The sequence below is a fragment of the Vespula pensylvanica genome, chromosome 16 (assembly GCF_014466175.1).
Source record: "Vespula pensylvanica isolate Volc-1 chromosome 16, ASM1446617v1, whole genome shotgun sequence".
Lineage (NCBI taxonomy): Eukaryota > Metazoa > Arthropoda > Insecta > Hymenoptera > Vespidae > Vespula > Vespula pensylvanica.
This window is the reverse complement of record NC_057700.1, coordinates 4636941-4659477: the sequence shown is the minus strand read 5'-3', so window position 1 is coordinate 4659477 and position 22537 is coordinate 4636941. Positions and strand designations below refer to the sequence as shown.

Genomic DNA, 22537 nt, shown 5'->3' with positions numbered 1-22537 from the left:
CTTATTAAACAATGTAATATAAATAGCAGGAAAAGTAAACTTGACGATATCGTTAGGAACATTATATCTATGGAAAGAAACGGAAGCAATTGAATAAATTCGTTCAAATCTACAATCGTATACAGTGATGATAAACAAACATTTATTACGTTGTTGTCCTTACGTACATGTATATATATATATATATATATATATATATATATATATAACAATTAACGAATATAATCATTTTAAATGTCAGATATAGAATCTAACTTGCAAATAATAAAATAACATATATATACGTTATTTTAATATTCTCTTAGTACAATAATCATATCTTCGTTTTTTTTTCAAAAAAAGTTATAAACATAAAAACACCTTTCACGTATTGGCTATTGATTTAATAAACGAATACAAAAATGAAATGAATTTAAATTTAGAGAAATATGTTCATAGTGTATCTTCCACTGAAACAAAAGAACGATAACACTATCGTATCGAAACTTCATAGTTAAAACTTTTTCTCGATCGTATAATTTTAGGAAAAAAATATTCCAAAGTAATTATTTTTTTAATGCACTTATTTAATTATTAATTATTTCACTACATGGACCAAACGTTTTAAAATGGATGAATTAAATTGTCTTTTTATTTTAATGTTATAGTATACAACAATAATTTACTATGATATATTATTGTTATTTACTATATACTGATTACTATTACTATTACTACTTACATGATTAGATCTTACTGTGGTTTTCCAAAAACAGACTATAAATTTAAAGCACTAGTAAAACGTATTTAGTGAATCATTGAAATGTTGAGTAAATAATTCTTGAGGAATCAAAGATTATTCGCCTTATATATTGATAAATTAATTTTGTTGGCCAAATTATATGTTGGCCCTAATTTCCGATATACTTTTCAATATACTTAATAATTATTAACTAATGGCATAATATCTTTGTCAATATATAATATGAGTATGATAGTTGTCCAACGCATAATTCGTTTATTACAGGAAAAATATTAAATCGGGATTACAATGGCCGCTAGATAAGGCACAATAGTAGAGTATAATTCTCTAATGACCTGCTCGATCGTCTAATTGAATTATTTTAAATTCTTTTATATGAAGTTTTCTCAAAGTAAAAGTATATCAAGTACAGCCAGAGGTAGGTAAAGAAGCTAGTGGTATAGAATTCCAAATTTATTTAATAACAGTAATTAACATGCCGTATAAATTTTATCAGTAAGATAATTGATCGGAAAGATTAAATGATAAAACAGATTTTTCGAAAAAACTAATATCAAAATTTATTACTACTTACCTTAGAATAATACTCTTTTCCATTGTTACAACTATTCTCTAAAATAATGTGTTATTTATCGATACCTAAACTAATAAACATGTGTTACTTTGCAAACAAAATAAATATATGTTACTTTTCGATATCTCGGATTTATATAATTATACATTTTTATAATTAATATTCGCGGATGAAGTATTGATAACGCTGTACGTTTTGTTCGCAACTACAATGCATACGATGCGTGAGAAAAATCTTGTTATATTACAATCAATTAACAACTGAGATGATTTTACAAGTATCTTACTTTTTATGACCAATTCGTAACTTAGATTATTTAACAAGTAATCAATTCGTGACTAATCCGAATTTGCGATTCATTTGTTACGATCAACTCGTGACTGATGTCCGATCTATCCGTAATAATCTCGTGTTCCTTTCTCGGAGCTTATTCTTGAAGAAAGATTTGCCAAATTTTATCGTAAACACTGGGTCGATATTTCCTTATTTCAGACATTTTCCTGTGCAGTTTCTCGAAAGCAAATAAAATTGCTTAGTAAATCGTTCGGAATCGTCTAGACTCATGCAAGTCGCGATCTTAGAAAGATGACAATTCTGAAATGTGCAAGATACACGATTCTCGAGGTTATTCTTATCAAAATCTAACGATCTAAATAATACCATGTTTATATTTCGAACAACCGACCGCTCTCCTTTTCGCAAATCCATGATGAACTATTCTAATGAGGTTAAATATTCTCATATTTTAATATTTAAAACGATTCACTAGTTTGTTATAACCTCTACTTTAAGAATCTGTGTATCTAGTACATTCATTGTCGGAACAAATCAAGTTCAGTTTCAAAACCATATTTTTCATAGTTACAACGATTAGAAATATTCGATTACGAAGAGTTCTTTACAAAAAGCTGAAACAAAAACAACGTTAAACAAAAACATTTTTATTTTATACTTTGAATCATAAAATGTTATGTATGATTTGATGTAATGCAAATGATCGTTATATAATATATTATTTTGTTGCGTCGATTATTTTGTTCACCATCGAGCGGAAAGTGTGAGCCATAAATTTTCGAACGAGTAATGCAACAAATTTCAATCTTCAGTTCGATTCTAATCCTCCATTCCGTTTTATTTTAGTTCGAAATTAATCTCAAAATTATTATAAAAAGCCTGAGGTTTTAAAATAAATATTCATATAAGTACCATCTATATTCTCTCTCTCCTCCCCCCTCTCTCCCTCTTTCTCTCACCCTCTCTCCCTCTCTCTCCTCCTCTCTCCCTCTCTCTCTCCTCTATCTCATGTTTTTTCCTCGTTATACATAACGTTAAACTTTCTCATAATGATCAACAATCAATTCTATATTATTCTTTTTAAACGAAAACTTTCTTTTTTTCCGCATACGCCAAATTCTCTCATAATCTTTCCTTTCGTAAAAAAATATTATTACTGCAAGTTCGAGAAGTATTTTAGAAGAATCTCTTTATTAAAGGATTCATTTAAATCATACACATATAAATATCATGCAATAAAGAAATTGTGTTGTTCATATCGTTGTTTTCCTCATTATTACTAAATCATTTATCTTTTATTGATTAAAACGACACAATCTTGCTTGATGTATTTCTCGAAAGAATGTAATAAAATTATAACATGTTTAAAAATAAAAAAAGTGTTTGTTACTTATAAAAGTTACTTTATTTTCGAAGTTACGTCATAGTTTCGATATAATTTTACAGTCAGCGTTTTGATATATTATCGTATACGTGTGTGCATATACACACACACAAACACATAACTATCTTCATGATTCATTCTTTGATTTAAGCATTCAATAAAACAATTTGAATCTTCATTACTGGTTTCGATATTATCTGGAGTTGGTTTTTCATTATTATTATCATCTTTTATATATGGAAATATTACGTTATCTAGTAGTGTTTTATCTTGGTGTCTGTAATTCTGGAACTATATGTAGGTAAAATTAAACACAATTTTTTTAGTAATACAAATCTTACAAATATCCGTATGTTTTCTCTCGATTTTTTGATTTCTTAAATCTCTTTCTAGGACTGTGTTGATTGAAAGGTTAATTTGGAAAAGAATTTAAATAGAAGAGAAAAAAAGGAAACGAAAATTCACAATGTATAGTAACTCAAGGTTCTCGAATTCATCGATGTCTAAATCGATAGACATTGAGTTTTTCTATCTGATCTACGAAGTTCAGAATGGATTTCGTGATTCAAAGAAACAAATCCTTAAAGGGATAAACGGTTTTTTTAAATCCGGAGAAATGACAGCTATCATGGGCCTGTCCGGAGCTGGAAAATCAACGTTATTGAACATTTTGACGGGATTCAAACAAGACAAGAGCTTAAAGGGAAAAATAAATTACATCAATAACGAACGAAATAACATTACTTGGAACGAACATAAAAAGTACTCCTGTTATATATCTCAAAACGATCATCTTCCGAATTTATTTACAGTGAACGAAGCGATGACAATATCAGCCAATTTGAAAATAGATCGGAATCTGAATCGAAAAGCCAAACAGATTTTAATCGACGAGATTTTAGATACATTGGATTTGACGAAGACAAAGAATACGCGTACGAATGAATTGAGCGGTGGACAAAAGAAGAGACTAAGTATCGCGTTAGAGTTAGTTACTAATCCTTCGGTGATGTACTTAGACGAGCCTACGACTGGTTTGGATTCATACTTTTCTCTTCAATGCGTGAAAATGCTACAAAAGCTAGCAAAAGGTAGCAGAACGATAATCTGCACGATCCATCAACCTAGCGCGCTAATATTCGAGATGTTCGATCATCTTTATTTGCTAGCCGATGGACGTTGCATGTACGAGGGAGCGCCTCAAAGTATAGTCCAATACTTTGCTAATTTAGATCTCCATTGTCCAAAATATTATAATCCTGCGGATTATATGATAGAAATCGTTAACAACGAATACGGGAACTTTAGCGATCAACTCGTCGCAGCGATCGAATGTAACAAAGCGGTTTGGCGAGCAAATTCTTCGGAGAAATCGGCAACAATTGTCGAAGACAAGGATACTCCAGATTACAACGAGGAAGAGAAAAGGACACTCTGGATAAAGGCTCCTTCCGAATTTAAAAAATTTTTGATTTTACTCGATCGTTATTTTGTACAATTTCACAGGAATTGGACCATACTTTACCTGAAGCTGTATATTTATTTTCTCGTAGGTATATTTCTTGGACTATTCTTCAAGGACGCCAATGTCGATTGTCACAAAATCATTAAAAATATCAAATATCTTGTCATCGTCACTATTTTCCTCTCTTACACAAACATAATGCCGGCTATATCGAAAATCTCTTCGGATCTAGCGATACTGAAGAAGGAGCAATTTAATAATTGGTATCAGCTGAGAACTTATTATCTCGCTTTGCTAATAGCTAATATGCCTGTCCAATTATTTTGCACTCTTACTTTTTCTTCCATTTCATATTTTCTTAGTAACCAACCGTTCGAGTGGAACAGATTCTTTATGTTCTTTGGGATCGCTATCTTAACAAACTTCATCGCTGATAGTTTAGGATTCATTATCGGTATTTTGCTCAATCCCGTGAACGGTATCTTCACAAGTTCGGTCATCATAGGCATATTCTTATTGTTCGAGGGTGGTATTATTTTATTCAACCACATGCCAAAGTATCTCTATTACTTTAGTTATTTTAATTACTTCAAGTATAGTTTTGAAGGTTTGATTCAATCCATATACGGATACAATCGCGAGAAATTAAACATTTCTATCGATCTCGCATATTGTTTATCGCAATCACCGCAAATTGTTTTTAGGGAACTTGAAATGGAAGATGATAAATATTGGCTGAATCTACTCATTCTAATCACCTTTTTCATTTTCTATAGAATTGTTGGTTACTACGTGTTGAAAAGAAATTTATTGCTAATGTGATATGACAACATGAAAAATAACAATTATAATATATATATGCATATATAATTTATATCGTAACAATAATATAAATATACATATATAGTATATCTATATTACAAACATATCATTAAAAATTGTTATAAAACAGAATTCTTACATTATCGAAAACTTTTCAAAACCGATCTACGTTATATATTAATAGTTAACATCAGATTTGTAAATATCATTACACCTTAGTGTGAAATGAGTGTTTTAAAAATGCATATATTCGCTTATTATAAAATATAATATATTTATATAAAATATGATATATTTTATAATTAGTTATTCAATAAAATTTATTCTTTATTCGGATTATCTGAGTTAGATCATCAAATTATTTACAACATCTTTAATACTTTAGTTCCAGCACGTTTATAAAAGAATAAGTTTGTCGTAAATGAAATGCATCGTTGGCAATCAGACTCTAACGTAATCAAACGGTACCTTATAGATGCTCGATAAAAATGTTTCTGTTTTATAACCTCGGTGATACGTATTTGATAAAGTAAATATAATAAATAAAATTATTCTTTAAAAAGAATCATGACTTATTTGAAGGTTCACTTATTAATATTATATATTTAATGTGTATGCAACATTTGTAATCACAAAATGATAAAATTATAAAAACATTTAAAAATGCAACAATGTTTAATATTAAAATTAATATAAAACGATATAATTTCACAATAACCAGCAATTTGATGGATGGATCGTGCTAGCATAAAATAAATGAAAGTAAAAAAAGATGCAAATATAACAAGCATACCGAACATAATTTGAACATCCATTCTTTGAGGGAACAACCATTTGGATGGTCACTACTGGTTTTGGTGATATTTAAATTTCAGTTCTAGCTATTTATCTTCTTTTACGAAAATTTTACGTTCCTTAATAGTTTGAGAGGATGTTTTTTAATTTTGATATTAGTAATCGTTGAAATAGAAAAAGTAAGATCAGAAATAATATTTTTTATAATGCAAATTTTACAAGTATGTTGTATGTCTCTTTTTAATTTTTTAATCTTTTTTTAATCTTCCTTCTTTCTTTATTTATTTTTTCTTTTTTGTAGGAATATTTTGCTGAAAAAATTCCATTTGGAAGTGTTATATTTGAAATTATTTCCCTACTATTACAAGAAAACTATTACAAAAGGATCAACAACAGAAATTATTTTCTCCTTAATTATTCTCATCGTATTTTATTAATTGGTCCTTTTGAATCGAAGATTCATGTTTATGAAAAAATATTTCTGTCGCATGATCCGTTCTACAATATCCTTTGAAAATTTTTTTCTACATAGAATACTTTCTTACAATTAGTTTAGACAAGTATATAAAAAAAAATCATTAAATTATCGATAATCGGTCAAAAAACTGTAGTTTCGACAGTTGATCGTAAAGCTGTAATTCATTCAACTTCGAACAGATGGCACATCAATCAATTTCGTGATATTCACAATATTCGACTTTTTTCATTAACTTTGCATATTAATTATTATGAATTATATAGAGACAGATTTGCATTCTAATTCTAATCTAAACATTATTACTTATTTTCTTCCATCTAAAGCAAAAATTATTGATACATTATTTTTACTGTCGATATTAAGTCAGAAGCATACGAGTCTAGATAAGAAAAATATCGTCAATCTGAACAAAATGTTAGTATTTTTTCGAAATGCTATTATTTGCATATTTGCATTACTTTATTATTATTATATCTTATTATTACTTAAATATTTATTTACAATAGAAATTATATACAAAATATGTATATATATACAATACGCAAGCACACACACACAAAATAGATTTATGTATATATACAATAGATTTATATAAACATATGTATATATACAATATAATAGGTAAGTAGACATACGTATCTAATAAATTTCTACTTCTAAAAAGTTATCTAAAATCGATATACATTATATGTCAGTAGTTAACATCAGATATGCAAATATTGTTACATGTTATTCTATTATATCATACACAAAATTTTCAATAGTTTTTTTAATAATATATATATTCTTTTATTATAAAATATATCTTTTATAATAAGTTATTTAATAAAATCCGTTATTTATTCTTGTCATTTAACTTAAGTCGTCTGATTGTGACCTTTAACCCTTTCGTTTCTTCAGGCGAAAATATGTTTCTATAGATAGGATAAATGGCTGGAAACTATATTTTAACACAATTGAACGTTATTGATTTATATTGCTTAACAATTGTTACTAAAGAATTAATTTTACAGCAAGCTCGTTTATACTACGCGATAATTGTAAGAATACAGTTAATATGATGCTATTGTGCAAATTTTCTTGTCTGTATAAAAGCAAAGCTTCAAGTAGCAACGAATATGTAAATCAAAATCACATTGATGATATTGAAAGACGTTAGTGTAAATTTTTGATATTTTAGTTTACAGGGAATTTTTAAATTATAGAACAAACTTAATGATAACAGCATCACTCAAGATCGAAAAGATCGATGAGATCAAATAAATCACCCATATTGAGACTTCATAACTGTTGCCATTCATATGAGAGATAGCATTTTCTGTGATTATTCGATGATACTTAATCAGCATTTTTTTTTTTTTTTTATTTTATTACATTCTTATTTTCCCTGATGTGAAATTTGTACCATTTAATTTGTGATACAAATACTAAAGTACTTATAATAAATATTTGATATGTTTTATTTCACGAAATGAAATTTTTATCGTATTATGAAAAATGTCGCTGTTTCTTATCAATTGTCAAAATTTCTCCCTTTTATTAGTTTAGTTATGCAATTTATGTTTTTATATCGGATGATGCAGTAATGCATCTTTTCAAAAATGAAAACAGAATGGCTGAAGCAGTAGTAAGTACGTTTTTTTTTTAAATAAAAACTGGTATAGCAAAAATTAGGAAAAAAATCCTATTTTTTCATATATGTAAATATTGACAGCTAAAAGTTAATTTAATAATTACTAAATATTTTTAGAATGGCTGAAATTATATATTAGTAAATCTTTTTGAAACGTACTTAAGATAGGATGAAACTTTCCGCTATATAATTAAACTTATTTCGCATGTCAGTTACCATATTTGCAAACTCACGCATAATTAAAAGAAAATAAACTTTCATAATCAGTTGCGCCTTAAAATTCTAAAACTATTCTAACATTAATTAAAGTCAAAGGTTAATTAGTCCTTTATTAAAAAATTATAACATTTTATTGGCACTATGCAACTCGAAAATTTATTTGACCGCAATTAAATTTATTTGGTTTCTATTAATTTTATCATTGATTAAATACTGACTTCAAACTTCGTCTTTTTTATTTGTTCAAAATATTTGTCATCTAAATTTTCTAGTTTTAAACTAATAACTACCGTTGACTCAATCATTTTATATACTCTCCAAATAGCTTCTCGAAACTTTCTGTAACCAAACTGTTAATAAGTATAATACAATAAACAAAATTATTCTTTGAAAATAACATGATAACCTTGAAATTTCACTTATTAATATTATATATTTAATCTAGATGACAGATATTTTTAATTACAAGTTGATAAAATCAAGAAAACGTTTAAAGATAATATTACTTTTAATAATTTTGTTCTGATAAATTACAAAATTACATCTAATTTCACGGTAGTCAGCAATTTAAAAATGTAATATAATATAAATATCACAGACATCGTGTCTGAGGGTTCATTCTTCGACTGTTAAGCCATTTGGATCGTCATTAATGATTCCGTTGCTACTTAGAGTAGATTTCTAACTGTTTATCTTCTTTTTTACATATACGGAAATTTTATGTTACTCGATAGTGTTACATTTTATTTCAATGTATTTTGATCTTGATGTTTGTAATCGTGGAAAGTTAAAAAGTAAGATTAAAAATAATACTTTCCACAATATAAATTTTACATGTGCATATCTCATTCTAATTTTTCACTTTTTCAATTTTTCAATTATCTTATTTTTTTATATGACTACTTTGGTGGAACAGTTCTATTTGAAATTGTAACTTTTGAAATTATTCTTCGTTAAACTATTATAAACGAGTCAACTTGACTATAATAGCAATTATTAAATGTTTATTTTTCTTATTGTTTATCATCGTAATACATCATTCTAGACCCACATAATATTTTACCATGAGTGTCCTTTTTTAATGCTTTCGGTTAGAAGATTCTTGGTTAGGAGAGAAATTTTCGTCGTATATCTTACCTTGGAAATTCCTTCTAGAAGAAAAAACTTTCTTCGTTAGATAAGTATGTAAAAAGTAATCATTAATTTATCGATAATATCTATTAGTCAGTCACATACCGACGGTCGGTCACTCACCGACAATTGGTTAGTAAATTTTAGAGATTCATCAGATATTTGATAGATAACACCTCAATTAATTTCGTGATACCATAGGATATTCGACTTTACCCTCCGTTAAGATAATATCAGATTAGTTATTATTAATTACATAGGTATTTACAATTCTAATTCAGAAAGTATTAATTATTTGTTTTTGGTGTAGTAAAAATGTCAAGATATACAAGAAGAACGTTTATGTTTATCATATAAATTATATTAATCGTATATATAATCGTACGAGTCAAGAATATAAAAATATTATATTTTAAATAAAAGAAGAAAGGATTTGGAGAAAATTTCTTTAAAGAATGGATAAGAAGTTATATAGAATTTGTTTTCCTTCTTTTCTTTGTTTTTTGTTTTAACATCGTATTTATTCATGATATTTCTAAACTGTATCTTGAATTAATTTCTTTCAAAAAAAAAAGATTCAAACTAAATGATTTATTTACCTGAAGTTTGTATTACATTCTTAGTCCATTTGATATCAGTTTTGCTGGCACTCTCACGAAATGTGTATTTAGAACAGCCAATCCCAGGACTCGACAAATGTTATTAATTAACATATGATCTGCTGATAAATAAATTGCAGCACGTGATTGATAAATATTATATTTATAATCATATCTTTTTAAAGGAATACTATTCAAAAGAAAATACTATTTTTGTAAAAGATCAACGTTTATCAAACTCGTTATTAGATAGTCGAATGAAAAAGAAAAGGATAACGAAAAAGCAAATGTTTATAATATGTGGTAAGTTCTCTTGAATTTGTTGAAGTCTCGATTGATATCGAGTTTTTCAATGTGATGAATAAAGTTCAGATAGATTACGTGGTTCAAAGAAACAAATCCTCAGGAGGATCAATTTTTCTTATCGAGAACGATGTATTATCTATCGTGGGTCAGAAGAAAACTAGTAAATCGAGGTCATTGAACATTTTGACGAAATTTGAATAAAACAAGAATCTAAAGGACAAGATAAACTATCTCAATAACAAAGGAAATAAGAAATAGGTATAAAAAATATTACTGTTATATATTGCAAGAAGATCACCTTCCTAATCTATTACATTTACAATGAAATATTTATAGTGACATCAGCAAATTTGAAAATGGACAACAATCTGAATCAAGAGACGAAACAGATGCTGATCGACGTATAATCTATGTAAGTACTTGTGTGGAATTTGATGAGGATCAAGAACACGCCTACGAATAAACGGTGGATACCAGCATTGCTTTCGGTTAGAACTGTTAGATAATCCTTCGGTGATGTTTTTAGACGAGTCTACAACTGTTTTGGATTTCTCAGTCCGTGAAAATGCTTCAGAAGTTAACGACAGGCGATACGACGATAATCTGTACAATCCGTCAACCTAGTTCATCTGTTTACGAGATGTTCGATCACGTTTACTTGCTAACCGATAAACGTTGCATATATAGGATAGTAACTAAAAATATAAGCAACTATTTCGCTAATTTTATTCTGCACTACCCAAAATATCATAATCCTAGAGACTGTATTATTATAGCAACGAATTACATTATGAGAAATTCAGACATCAATTTATAAATATATAGATCAAGTAAAAGCCCCTTGATATTGAATATCATAAACATGCTGATTCTTTATTTACTTACTTTTTACACGATTACTTACTTTTTACTTTAGCCGATCGCTGAAGTTTCCGCGTTCGTTACTAAAGATTCCTATTATATAATCCGCAGGATTATGATATTTTCGACAATGCAGATCTAAATTAGCATAGTAGTCGATCGTGTTTTTAGCTGCTTCGTCGTACATGCAACGTCCGTCGGCTAGTAAGTGAACGTGATCGAACATCTTAAACGTCATTTTTAAGCTTACATCCTAATGTAAGCTGATGGATTATGCAGATTATCATTCTATCGCCTATCGCTAATTTCTGTTGCATTTTCACACAGTGAAAAGAGGAATAGGGATACAGACTGGTTATAGATTCGTCCAAAAACATCGTCATAAAATTATCAACCAGCACCATATGTAATTCATTACATATGTATATACGTAAGTACTTACTTACTTGATCCTCATCAAATTTATATTTATAATACAATATTTAAAATATCCTCGATCAGCATTTGTTCGGTTTTCTGATCCAGATTGTTACCTATCTTCAAATTGGCTAATATCGTCATCACTTCGTTCTCTGTAAATAGATTCAGAAGATGTTCTTCTTGCAATGTATAACTATCTTTATTTTCTTTGTTATTCAGGCTGTTCATCTTTCACTTTAAACTCCTTTTTTATACGAAAATCTAGTCGTATATCGATCGAACAAAATCTCCTAAAACACAAACCTCAAGTATCGTTTCAGTTTAAATGCATTTACTTGTACATTCATATGCAATATTCTTGCTTCTTCATTTTCCTTAAATAAATGCGTAAACATTTAAGAAGAACACGAAGCATAAAATTATTGTATACATTCTAAATAGTAGAGAAAAATATTAGAATCTTTCGTACGTTTAAATATTCAATATCTATAATATCTCATCGCTTCTTCGTTTCATCGTCATCTTCTTCTCTTCGCATGTAAATATGTAAAAATAGATACAAGACAAGAAAAAAAGAAAGAGCAAGAAATTTAATTATAAAATCTACAAAAAAAAGAAGAAAAAACTGAAGAGATTATAATTGCAAACAAATCGAAATAAATTCATTTATATATGTTCATCCATATCCAATATTTCTTTCTCTCTCCCTCTCTTCTGTTTCTCTTTTTCACCTTCTTTTCCAAATTTATTTTTCTCTTTTTTTTCTTTTCTTCTCTTCGTTTCCTCCTCTCTTCTCACTTTCTTATTACTATTATTATTAGTCTTTACGGTTTTGTACCTTGTAGTCATAGTCGTCGGCGTCGTCGTCGTCGACGTCGGCGTCGTCGGCGTCGTCTTCGTCTTCGTCGTCATCAGCATCGTCTGGTCCCGGTCATCTTCAATCTCTGAGGCGCCGGCGTCTCTGACTGACTGAATAAATATACGTAAATTCAAGTCAGATAGTTACTGAATCCGGTTCACGCTATCAAACTGCCTTCGGCGTTTATTTTACGAGTATGTGTATTTATACATGTAAACACTATATTTGTATGACTCTACTTATACATACGTACGTATAAACACACACTTATATATATGTGTGTTTGTGTGTATGTATATATATATTTTTTTTTGTATATATCACAACATGCCATCCTAAATTTCGTGTTTTTGGACTTCAAATAAACCTGGCGCCGTCTCCGACCAACTTCTTTTACTTTCGGAGACTAAATCCTATCTATATACATTATCCCCACCATTTCTCCCATTATCAAGATAATTATTAGTCTGGCATGGGAAATAAATGCGAAATGTTTTCTTCGAATATATCGATATTAATACTACACTACCACCAATAAATTTACTCAAAAATTTATGATTATGTGCATTTCTTCTCGTTTATAATCAATTGAATTGTCTTCATTAAAGTAATCCTGTATTAATAATAACCATAATACTATTTCATTTAAATAGGTTTAATTTAATTAAAATTTAAATTTATAATAATATCTATATATATTTTTTTTCTTCTTTTTCTAGACTTTTTAATAATCTTCTCTCTCAGTTACTTTCTACAAAAAAGATAAAGATAAATCTCAACAATTTCAAGACAAAATAGATCTTAAAATTTTCTCTAATGCCATAATCCCTAAATTCCTAAACATATCGATAGATTTTTCATTCGAATTAAACTAAATACGTTCTAATAACAAAGAAATATCGTTTCTTTTAATAACTTATAATAAATTCTGGATTTATATACTTATAATGAATGATATGAAATGAAGTGAAATGAAATTACACGAAATGAATTCTACCGCAAGAAAATGATTTAGATTTTCGAAACTAAAGAAATAAAAGAATAAGTAACCTATACATTATTTTCAACGTTAAATAAACAAAGAAAAAAAAAAGAAGAAGAAGAAGAATAAACAGTCTCTACTGAGACCATAATCATTGCTAGCAATTGAGAACCACCGTTGCAAGTGAAGCATCAGTGGAAGATGGTTAATTAATAGATTATCTTAGAATTCGTGAAAAAATCGTAAAATCTCGTCTTTTCGTTCTTCGGTTTATGAACAATGATACCTAACCCGACTTCTTGGAAAATTATCTGACTCTATGTTATATGTATTTACACGTACCTACTCTTGACAAATTTTGGTTTTGACGTCCTTCCTGGAAGGGCCAAGGATAAGGTCCATACTTAAATTTCCCACATCAAGAATTTATCTTGTGTGTGTGTGTGTGTGTGTGTGTGTGTGTGTGTGTGTGTGTGTGTGTGTGTGTGTGTGTGTGTCTGATGACGTCAATCGGCCAACGTGGCACAAACGTTTTCCACGAAAGGAGGATCCTTTCCTCCATCATTTCACTCTGTATATTTCTTTCCTCCTTTCTTACTCTGAACAACCTGCGACAATAAATATAGGAAAATATAAATCATATTGGGCAAATATAGGTATAGATTTACCTATATATTTGTTTAAATAATTAATTGTATTGGATTGATTGAATAATTGATAATATATGGCAATTTTTATTATCTGACGTTTAAGTAAATAACAATGAATAGATTATAATTCTTGCAAAAACAATAGAAAATATATCAATTATATTGAGCAAGTATATAAATACTAGCTATGCATGTATTGGTTTAATTATTTCATTGGGTTGAGCTGATTGATTGATAATATAGTGGAATTTGTATTACAATATTTTATTCTAAATAAAAAAAATAAATTATGTTTGTTTATGTATTATAACATAATATAGTAATATAATATAGAATTGGTCAATACTACTGATAAAAAATACATACATATACAATTAAATATTCCTTTAAATGTTTAATTATTGAATTGACTAATAAGTAAAGTAAGAATTTGCATTAATGTATATATAAATAAATAATATCATTTATAGTATATCAATCGTCCATGTATATAATAATATAAGTATTGATAAATGCAATGGAGATAACTTAGAATAAAAATTATTACTTACACTTGATGATTTTCATTGTTATCGGTACACATACTTTATCCAAGTTTTTTTATAACAATTATGTAAGTTATACATCAACGACATATCTGATATATACATATACCTATTTGATAGATATATTACGTAAATATTTCGTAACGTAATGAAAACAAATAACAAATACAATAGCAATACATGTTATCTACATAAAAAACTGTAACATAAGATAAAAGAATCTTCATGTAAGTATATCTATTTTAAAATGTAAAAATCGTTCGATCGATGATTTAGATATCTAGATTAATTTCTAATCGACGAAAAAAGATTTTCTTTTCCTCGACAATTTTGTATCATTTATATTAATTTATTCATAATAAATACAGTCGAGTAGATACTTCATATAAAAATTTCGATACATTATTTGTTTTGTAAAACTTATAAAACAAAGTTTATTCTTTCGATAAAACACGAGCCATTGATTACGAAGCTGGTCTAAGTCAAAAAAAAATTAAAAACAAAATAAATTTATTCCGTAATTCGTAGATATAGCCAAACGAATTACACAACAAATAAATTCCTTTTTTCTTTTTTTTCTTTCTTTTAACTTTTGAATTAGCTCGTACTGAATATTATATTTAATATAATTATATTAAATTATGATATATTGTAGCATAATATATACAGTATAGTATATATGCTTTGTATTATATTATATTATATTAAATTATAATTATATCATCTGAAAACGCAATGGGGTAAGTAGTTTATATTGAAATAAATATACGAAAGATAATTCGATATAAAAGATTGGTGGTCTTACGGGGTCGGTTGTGAATGCGACGCAAATGGCCGCGCGCGTCCGATATTTGTCCACTTATAGTCGTCAATGGTACAAACGTAGGATCATATCGATCGAATCGTTGGGAATGCCTATGACGTCAAAAGATATATATCGTTTGTTCCTCCTTTGACCCGCTTCCTTGACCTGACAAAGACAGAGACAGAGAAATAAAAAAAGAGTGAACAAACGCGCACGCGTCTCTCTAGCGGTACCGAAGACGAAGAAGATGAAGAAAAAGAAGATAACGAAGATGAAGATGAAGGAAAAGAAGAAGAAAACGATGAAGATGATGATGAAGAAGAAGAAGAAAAAGAAGTACAAGTAGAAAAAGAAATTTCCTCTTCCAATCAGCTCGTGTCAATTTGCGTTGGGGCCAAGAGTAAAGAGGGAAAAGAACGAGGATGATGGCGTTCGTTCTAAGAATCCTTCGTCGTTCGTATAAGTTTGCTGACGTCATTAAGGGGATACGTGATAGCGCAGTCGAGCATACCGGCCGGGCGTTGAAATTCTTCGTAGGGATGGTCCTCCAGCTCCTACGTGATCGGTATCACGTATACATAGTTTCTCTCTCAACCCTTCCCCCCTCCCTCCGCGCGCACACACACACAACCCCCCACCCACCCTTGGGAAAGAACAAGATTTAGATCGGTATCTCTTTTTGGTCCCTTTCTCATCGATCATTCGCACCATGTTCGAGGAATATTTTTTACTTTTTAGTTATGGATCGAGATCCATATAGATCGTTAATGAGATAAAGATTTCGAAATAACAATCTTTTTATTCATTTTCGACTTCTTTCGAGTTTCGTTTTCGTATGAAATGTGACGATTGATAGATCCGTTGATAAAAAAGGAGAATGATTTTTTAATGAAAAGTTATTTATTCCAGTCGAGTTTAATTTTTTATGGAATCGATCGATAGATCATTAGCAAGATGAGAATAATTTTGAAATGAAAATGTATTTCTTGTTTCGAGCTCATCTTTGTATGGATCCATCGATAGATCATTTACAGAATGAGAATGACGTTCTAACGAAAACGTATTTCTTATTTCTCGTTGATTTTTGTATGAATCGATCGATAGATCATTACAGAGGTGACGACGTCTTCGATATAAAAAGTACGTACATGTTATTCTATGTTAACTTTATATCCGTATCAATCGATCGATCGAAATATGTCGTCACTAAGATGACATCAATTTTCGAAGAAATCTATATGTTCTTTCCTGTCCATTTTAATTCTATATCGATCAGAATAGATCATTCTTGGAATGACGATAATAAAAAATGATGATAACTATTTCAAATAAGACGGCAAGTAAGTACGTATTTCTCCGTCAATTTTCGTTCGATCCATCGATCGAAATAGATCATCATCGTGATGACGCTAACTTTGAATAGAAAAAAAAAACACGTCTACATACGTATATAAGTTGTTTATCGTTCGAGTTTTGCATCAAGATCGATCGAAATACATAGATCATACCTAATCGAGTGCAGGATCGAAGAGAGAAATAAAAATGACGATTACTTTCGAAAGAAAACACATGCGTTCTCGGTTATGGTCGATCGTTTATAGATGAACTCATCGTTAAAACAATTGTGCTTCGTTAAAACGATAAAAATTCCAAAACGATCAATATATGGTGGCTTCGTTCGCGTGTCTATACGTATGAACCCGGCTTGATTAGCTTCTTGGAAAACGCGTAGCGTAGTTTAGCAAGACGAACCGGAACATCACGCGCTAGCTGACCGAGTTGTACACGCGTCGATAAACCCAACCAAAGACACGTGGATGCGACAACATCATTATATTAATTAGATATTATTATATAGATAGATAATATTTCGATTAATCGAATCAGATGACTTTTCATTCTTCCCTACTTCTTTTCAAATAATATCGATCGATTTAACTATCTCAAAAAATCAATTTAAGTAATTCTTTACTAATTTATTCACATTATTTTCTTTAGCATTAAGTGAATAAAGGAATATCTAAATTTATAAAAAAAATGTAAAATATATCATATAAGAGGATTAGTATTAAATTAGTATTATAACATCTATTAGAATACTATTAATATAATATAATAAAATGCTAGATAAAATACGATACAAAACAAAGAAAGGGAAAGAGAGTATCTATTAGAGAGAGAATATTAATTTACATTATATAGTTACATTTACCCTATATAATAATAATTCATAAACAATTTATTTAAATCTATACAATAATACCTAATCCGCAGCACAGCAATTTTCTTTCAATATCATTAATCTTAATAACATAAAAATAATTTGTATAAACTATTTCATGTAAATAATATAATAACAATAACAATAACAACAACAACAACAATAATAATAATTTATACCTTAAAATGCAATCTTAAACAAATCTAAAAATAATTTATATCCAATTATAAATCCAATATACCTATATTTATCCCTTAATAAAAATCGTAATATCAAAAAGATCGAAGTAACCGGAAGTCGAAGGATCAATCGATTGCACTTTTTTTCTTATTTCTTTGTTTTTTTTTTTTTTTTTTTGGAAGGGTTCCTTCTTGAAAGAGAACACATTTCAACGAGGAATATTTATAAAATTGAAAAGGAGCTCTCTCTCTCTATCTTCGTCTGTACCTCTATCTCTCTCAGTGGGTGGCAGCGATGGTGATGATGGCGGCGGCGGCGGCGGCGGCGGCGCGTCTTTGAATGTTTTGTCGTGAGTTCGCGGTGTGACGGCGATACCACCTCCGTGCCAATAAACCTGTCGGCGGATCGTTTTGGATTCTCGGGAGACGATCGCTCTCTGACGCGACGACTCTCTCTCTCTCTCTCTCTCTCTCTCTCTCTCTCTCTCTCTCTCTCTCTCTCTCTCTCTCACTTTCTTGAGACGCGAGACATGAGACGCGAGACACGCTAACGGATACATAGGTTTTCCATAAGAGAATCATATTTTCTCGGGTGGCGCCTAAACGTTGGCGGGGCAGCTGTTCGCCGGAATCGACCCCGAGAAACGGTGAACGCTTCGTCTACTTCTTCTTCTTCGTCTTATTATTATTATTATTATTATTATTATTATTATTATTATTGTTATTGTTGTTGTTGTTGTTGTTGTTGTTGTTGTCGTTGTCATTGTCGTTGTCGTTGTCGTTGTCGTTGTCGTTGTCGTTGTCGTTGTCGTTGTGTTGTTGCTGTTGCTGTTGCTATTGTTGTTGTTGTTGTTATTGTTGTTGCTGTTGTTATTGTTGTTGCTGTTGTTATTGTTGTTATTATTATTATTCCTTTTTTTCTTTTTCATCTTATTCTTTTCGTCTGTCTTCTTATCTTCGCAAAGACTCTCTCTCTCTCTCTTTCTGTTTCTCTTTCTCTTTCTCTTTCTCAGTTTCCTACTGATCGCACCCAGATGTACCTCTCTCGTAGATTGCCACAAGAGGTATACATAGATATTAATATAGAAAAAATATATAAGAAACTCGTATTTTTTTTATATTTGTTTTTTTTTTTTTTTTTGATTAATAAACATTAAAACTACCAGACCCGTCTAAATGGCGTAATTTTAGATTTCTTCTTTTATCATTATCAAGATTATAATTATATAGAGTAATGTTAAAATGTTATACAAAAAATGTTTTTCGTGTATGTCTATATACATCGCAATGATCTAATTAATATATTAAATAGATCTAATTGTAAATTAACTTTTTATACACTTTATCTTTCTTTTTGACATAGAACACTTTGATACTTACTGGTTGATATAAACTATATCTTAATATATCGAAATAATTATTGGTAATTCTATTGTTAATGACTATGTAATCGTTCTTGATAACACATTTATACAATTCGATTAAATATCATGTATTTGTAAATAACAATTTTACTTTTCGATTCGATCTTATACATGCATATGATAGAAATAATATTTTACTGTGATTCGTTTATCCACGGAATAAGAGTAACACCGCGAATCATTTGCGAATCAGACACAAGCGGTTGGACCATCGTTTCTCTCGCGTGATGCCTGATTCACTTAGCTTCCTATATTTAGAGTCGTACAGGCCGACGACGGTTCTTTTAAACCGTAAACAATGTCACATCAATGTCACAGCTCTACGAGCGTAAGCACAATTGCAGAAAACATTTCTCTTTCTTTCTTTCTTTCTTTCTTTCTTTCTTTCTTTCTTTTTTTTCTTTTTTTCTTCTATCTTTGATAATCTCTCGATCACGATTTTGTAGGACCGATCAATTAAAAAAAAATAATTAATAGATCATCGAAACTTTCTTTAAAAATTCTTGGATAATGAAATCATAATTTCTGCATATAATTTTTAGATATATATATTATACGACATTTTTTATTTGCATGATATTCGATGATCGATCGATATAGTAATATCATCGATAAAAATAATTGATAATTCGTTCGAATATTTCTATTAAAATTTTTTGAAATAGTGAAATCATATTTTTTTTACACTCTAATCACGTCAGTGAAATTACTAACAAACCACGTCAATCGTGTTGTTAATACAAACGATAGTCGTTTATTTCATCTGGGAAGATGAAATACGAGAGACAGGAAGTCCTTACGCAAGTGTGAAATACATGGAAGTAAGTATATATGAAGCGATAATGTCTAACGTGTAAGGAAAAAAGAAAGAAAATATGTAATAGATAAGGAGTTAGTTACTAATGCTCGTGGCGAGCCACGCGAGAGGCACGTGCACGTTGCTCGTTGAAAGAGTGTCTTTCTTCTTTGAAACAGATTCTTCATTCTTTTTTTCTTTAGCTGCTTGGAGCTTTGAACAATTTTTTGTAAATAATGATACAAACTGTGATATATATATATATACACATATATAAACATATTTTCTCAAAGGTAAATAAAATCGACAAAATTCAATTAAGATATCGAGAGGATTAAATAAATATATAATCTAAATCATTTTATTTCATAATTATTTTTTAATTTTTTAATTATTTTTATTGTTCTTTTGATATTCTGAATAAATTCCAAACGAAATTTTTTGCAGAGAATATAAATTAAAAAAATTACATTAACATATAAATTAATTACAATTGTATTGAAAATTTCTTAAATGTTAAAATATTCCATATAATTTCACATAATTAATAAAAAAAAAGGGAAAGAAAATATTTCATCGTATAAATAAAGGTCTACATATAATAAATGTACTTTGAGAGAGAAAGTATAAATTTTGGAATGATATAAAAAATGTATTGATCTCTCTCACGACTCTGATTAATTTTATATTTTTTGAATATATAAAACAGCAGACCTAAGTACATATTCATAATTTACAAAAAAGAAGAAAACAGAGAAAGAAAAACAAAAAAAAATAATAAAAGTTAGCCAAAATGATTTTAAAGAAATGCGGATATCTAATTGATTTTTTTTAAATACATTTAGAAACATTTTTGGACCAGCTAGGAAGACTTTTTGCTTGTCTCTGTAGATCGAAAATGAGAGTTGTTTCACGACCATTCTAAAAATAAAAAAAGAAAGGGAGCAGAGAAAGTGTTTTCTATCTGTGAGAGCGATCGTTTTGAAGGATTGCCAAAATTTTCAACAGTATTGTTCCTGTTAAATGACAAATAAGCCTAGTCGCGTTCGAGAGAAACAACTCGAATAACCTTATTGTAGTATATTGTTGTATCTATATGTAGTATATGCACCCATCAGAATGACGTCATAGCTCAAATAAAGCTATATTTATGTGTGTGTGTGTGTGTGTACATATACGTATTGCTTACACAATTAGATATTTAAATTTTATATTAAACTAGAATTTTATAGCACATAGGACACACAGCACAGGTGTCATATTATAGATAAAATTTTATAAAAAATTAAATCATTTAAAATCTTGCAGGATACATCAGATACATATCTCATTTAAGACAGAGAGAGAGAGAGAGAGAGAGAACCCTTCGCTCGTTTATTATATTTTAATATTATGTTTTATAGATAATATTTAAAAAAAATTAACATAATCTATCTATATTTTACATCCGAACGTATAGGATAATTAAAATAAATTTCATTTAGATTGGACGAAAATAGTAAGAATTTATAGGGAAATTCGTTAACAAAAAAGAACAGAGATTTTAACTTTTATATTAATAATCTTTGGTATCTATAACGCGCGTGAGAAATGTGTCTACGTACTTACTACTACTCGGCTTCGTCTCAAAGCCGAGCTAACCGAGAAGAGACTCCTATTTTATTCTTATTTATGGGAGCTAACCGTTGCCAATGACACTGTTGCGCGAAAAACATGTTTCTTATGAAATGAGTTAGATGTATACAACGGTGTCATTGCTCGATAAATGCGGGAGAGAATGCGACATATATAGATATACATGTGTGTATATACGCACACACGCGTTAAAACTAGAGCTAGAACTATCCAAAGTTATTAATTAATTTTAGATAATTCTTATTAATCTTTTACTTTTATTTATAAGATATTGAAAATAATAATTGAATTTTTGTAACAGAATTTTTTAATAAAATCTATAAAAAAATTGTATATAATTTTATTACATTATATATCTACATCTATTATAAACATTATAATTGTGAAGTTTATAGATATTATACCAATTATAAGTAAATATATAATGTATAATTTAGAAAAAAAGACTAGATTAATATGTAAAAAATTTGATAAAATTCATATATACGAAGAAACTGTATAATTTTGTCGTAAAAGAAAATCAAACTTACAAAATGAATATCTATATACATAAGAACTCATGTATAACGAATTTTAAAATTACATAGAAGCGATAATAAAAAAAAAAGAAACGTATTAATATTGTAACGTTCGGAATTCGTATAATCATAATTCTGGCTAAAGTAAAATACCCATTTTGACTAATAAAATAAAATGAATTGAAATATGAACGTTAGGT

The 22537-nt window shown here is 28.8% G+C and overlaps 1 protein-coding gene and 1 long non-coding RNA gene across 2 annotated transcripts; one reads left to right on the top strand and one right to left on the bottom strand.

Annotated features, from left to right (window-relative positions):
- Positions 1–3571: 3571 nt before the first annotated feature.
- Positions 3572–5281, top strand: LOC122634996 (ATP-binding cassette sub-family G member 4-like). Its single transcript, XM_043824628.1, has one exon. It carries the CDS (start codon positions 3611–3613, stop codon positions 5279–5281), a length of 1671 nt encoding a protein of 556 aa, XP_043680563.1. The 5' UTR covers positions 3572–3610.
- A 4220-nt stretch (positions 5282–9501) lies between these two features.
- LOC122634783 lies at positions 9502–14010 on the bottom strand. Its single transcript, XR_006328465.1, has 3 exons — positions 13907–14010; positions 12562–12692; positions 9502–9557 (listed from the first exon to the last, which is right to left on the bottom strand). It is a non-coding gene; the product is annotated as an uncharacterized LOC122634783 (long non-coding RNA).
- Between the last annotated feature and the right edge of the window lie 8527 nt (positions 14011–22537).

Coding starts and splice junctions, on each gene's coding strand:
- LOC122634996 (XM_043824628.1), top strand. CDS start 3,611: ATGACAGCTATCATGGGCCTGTCCGGAGCTGGAAAATCAACGTTATTG.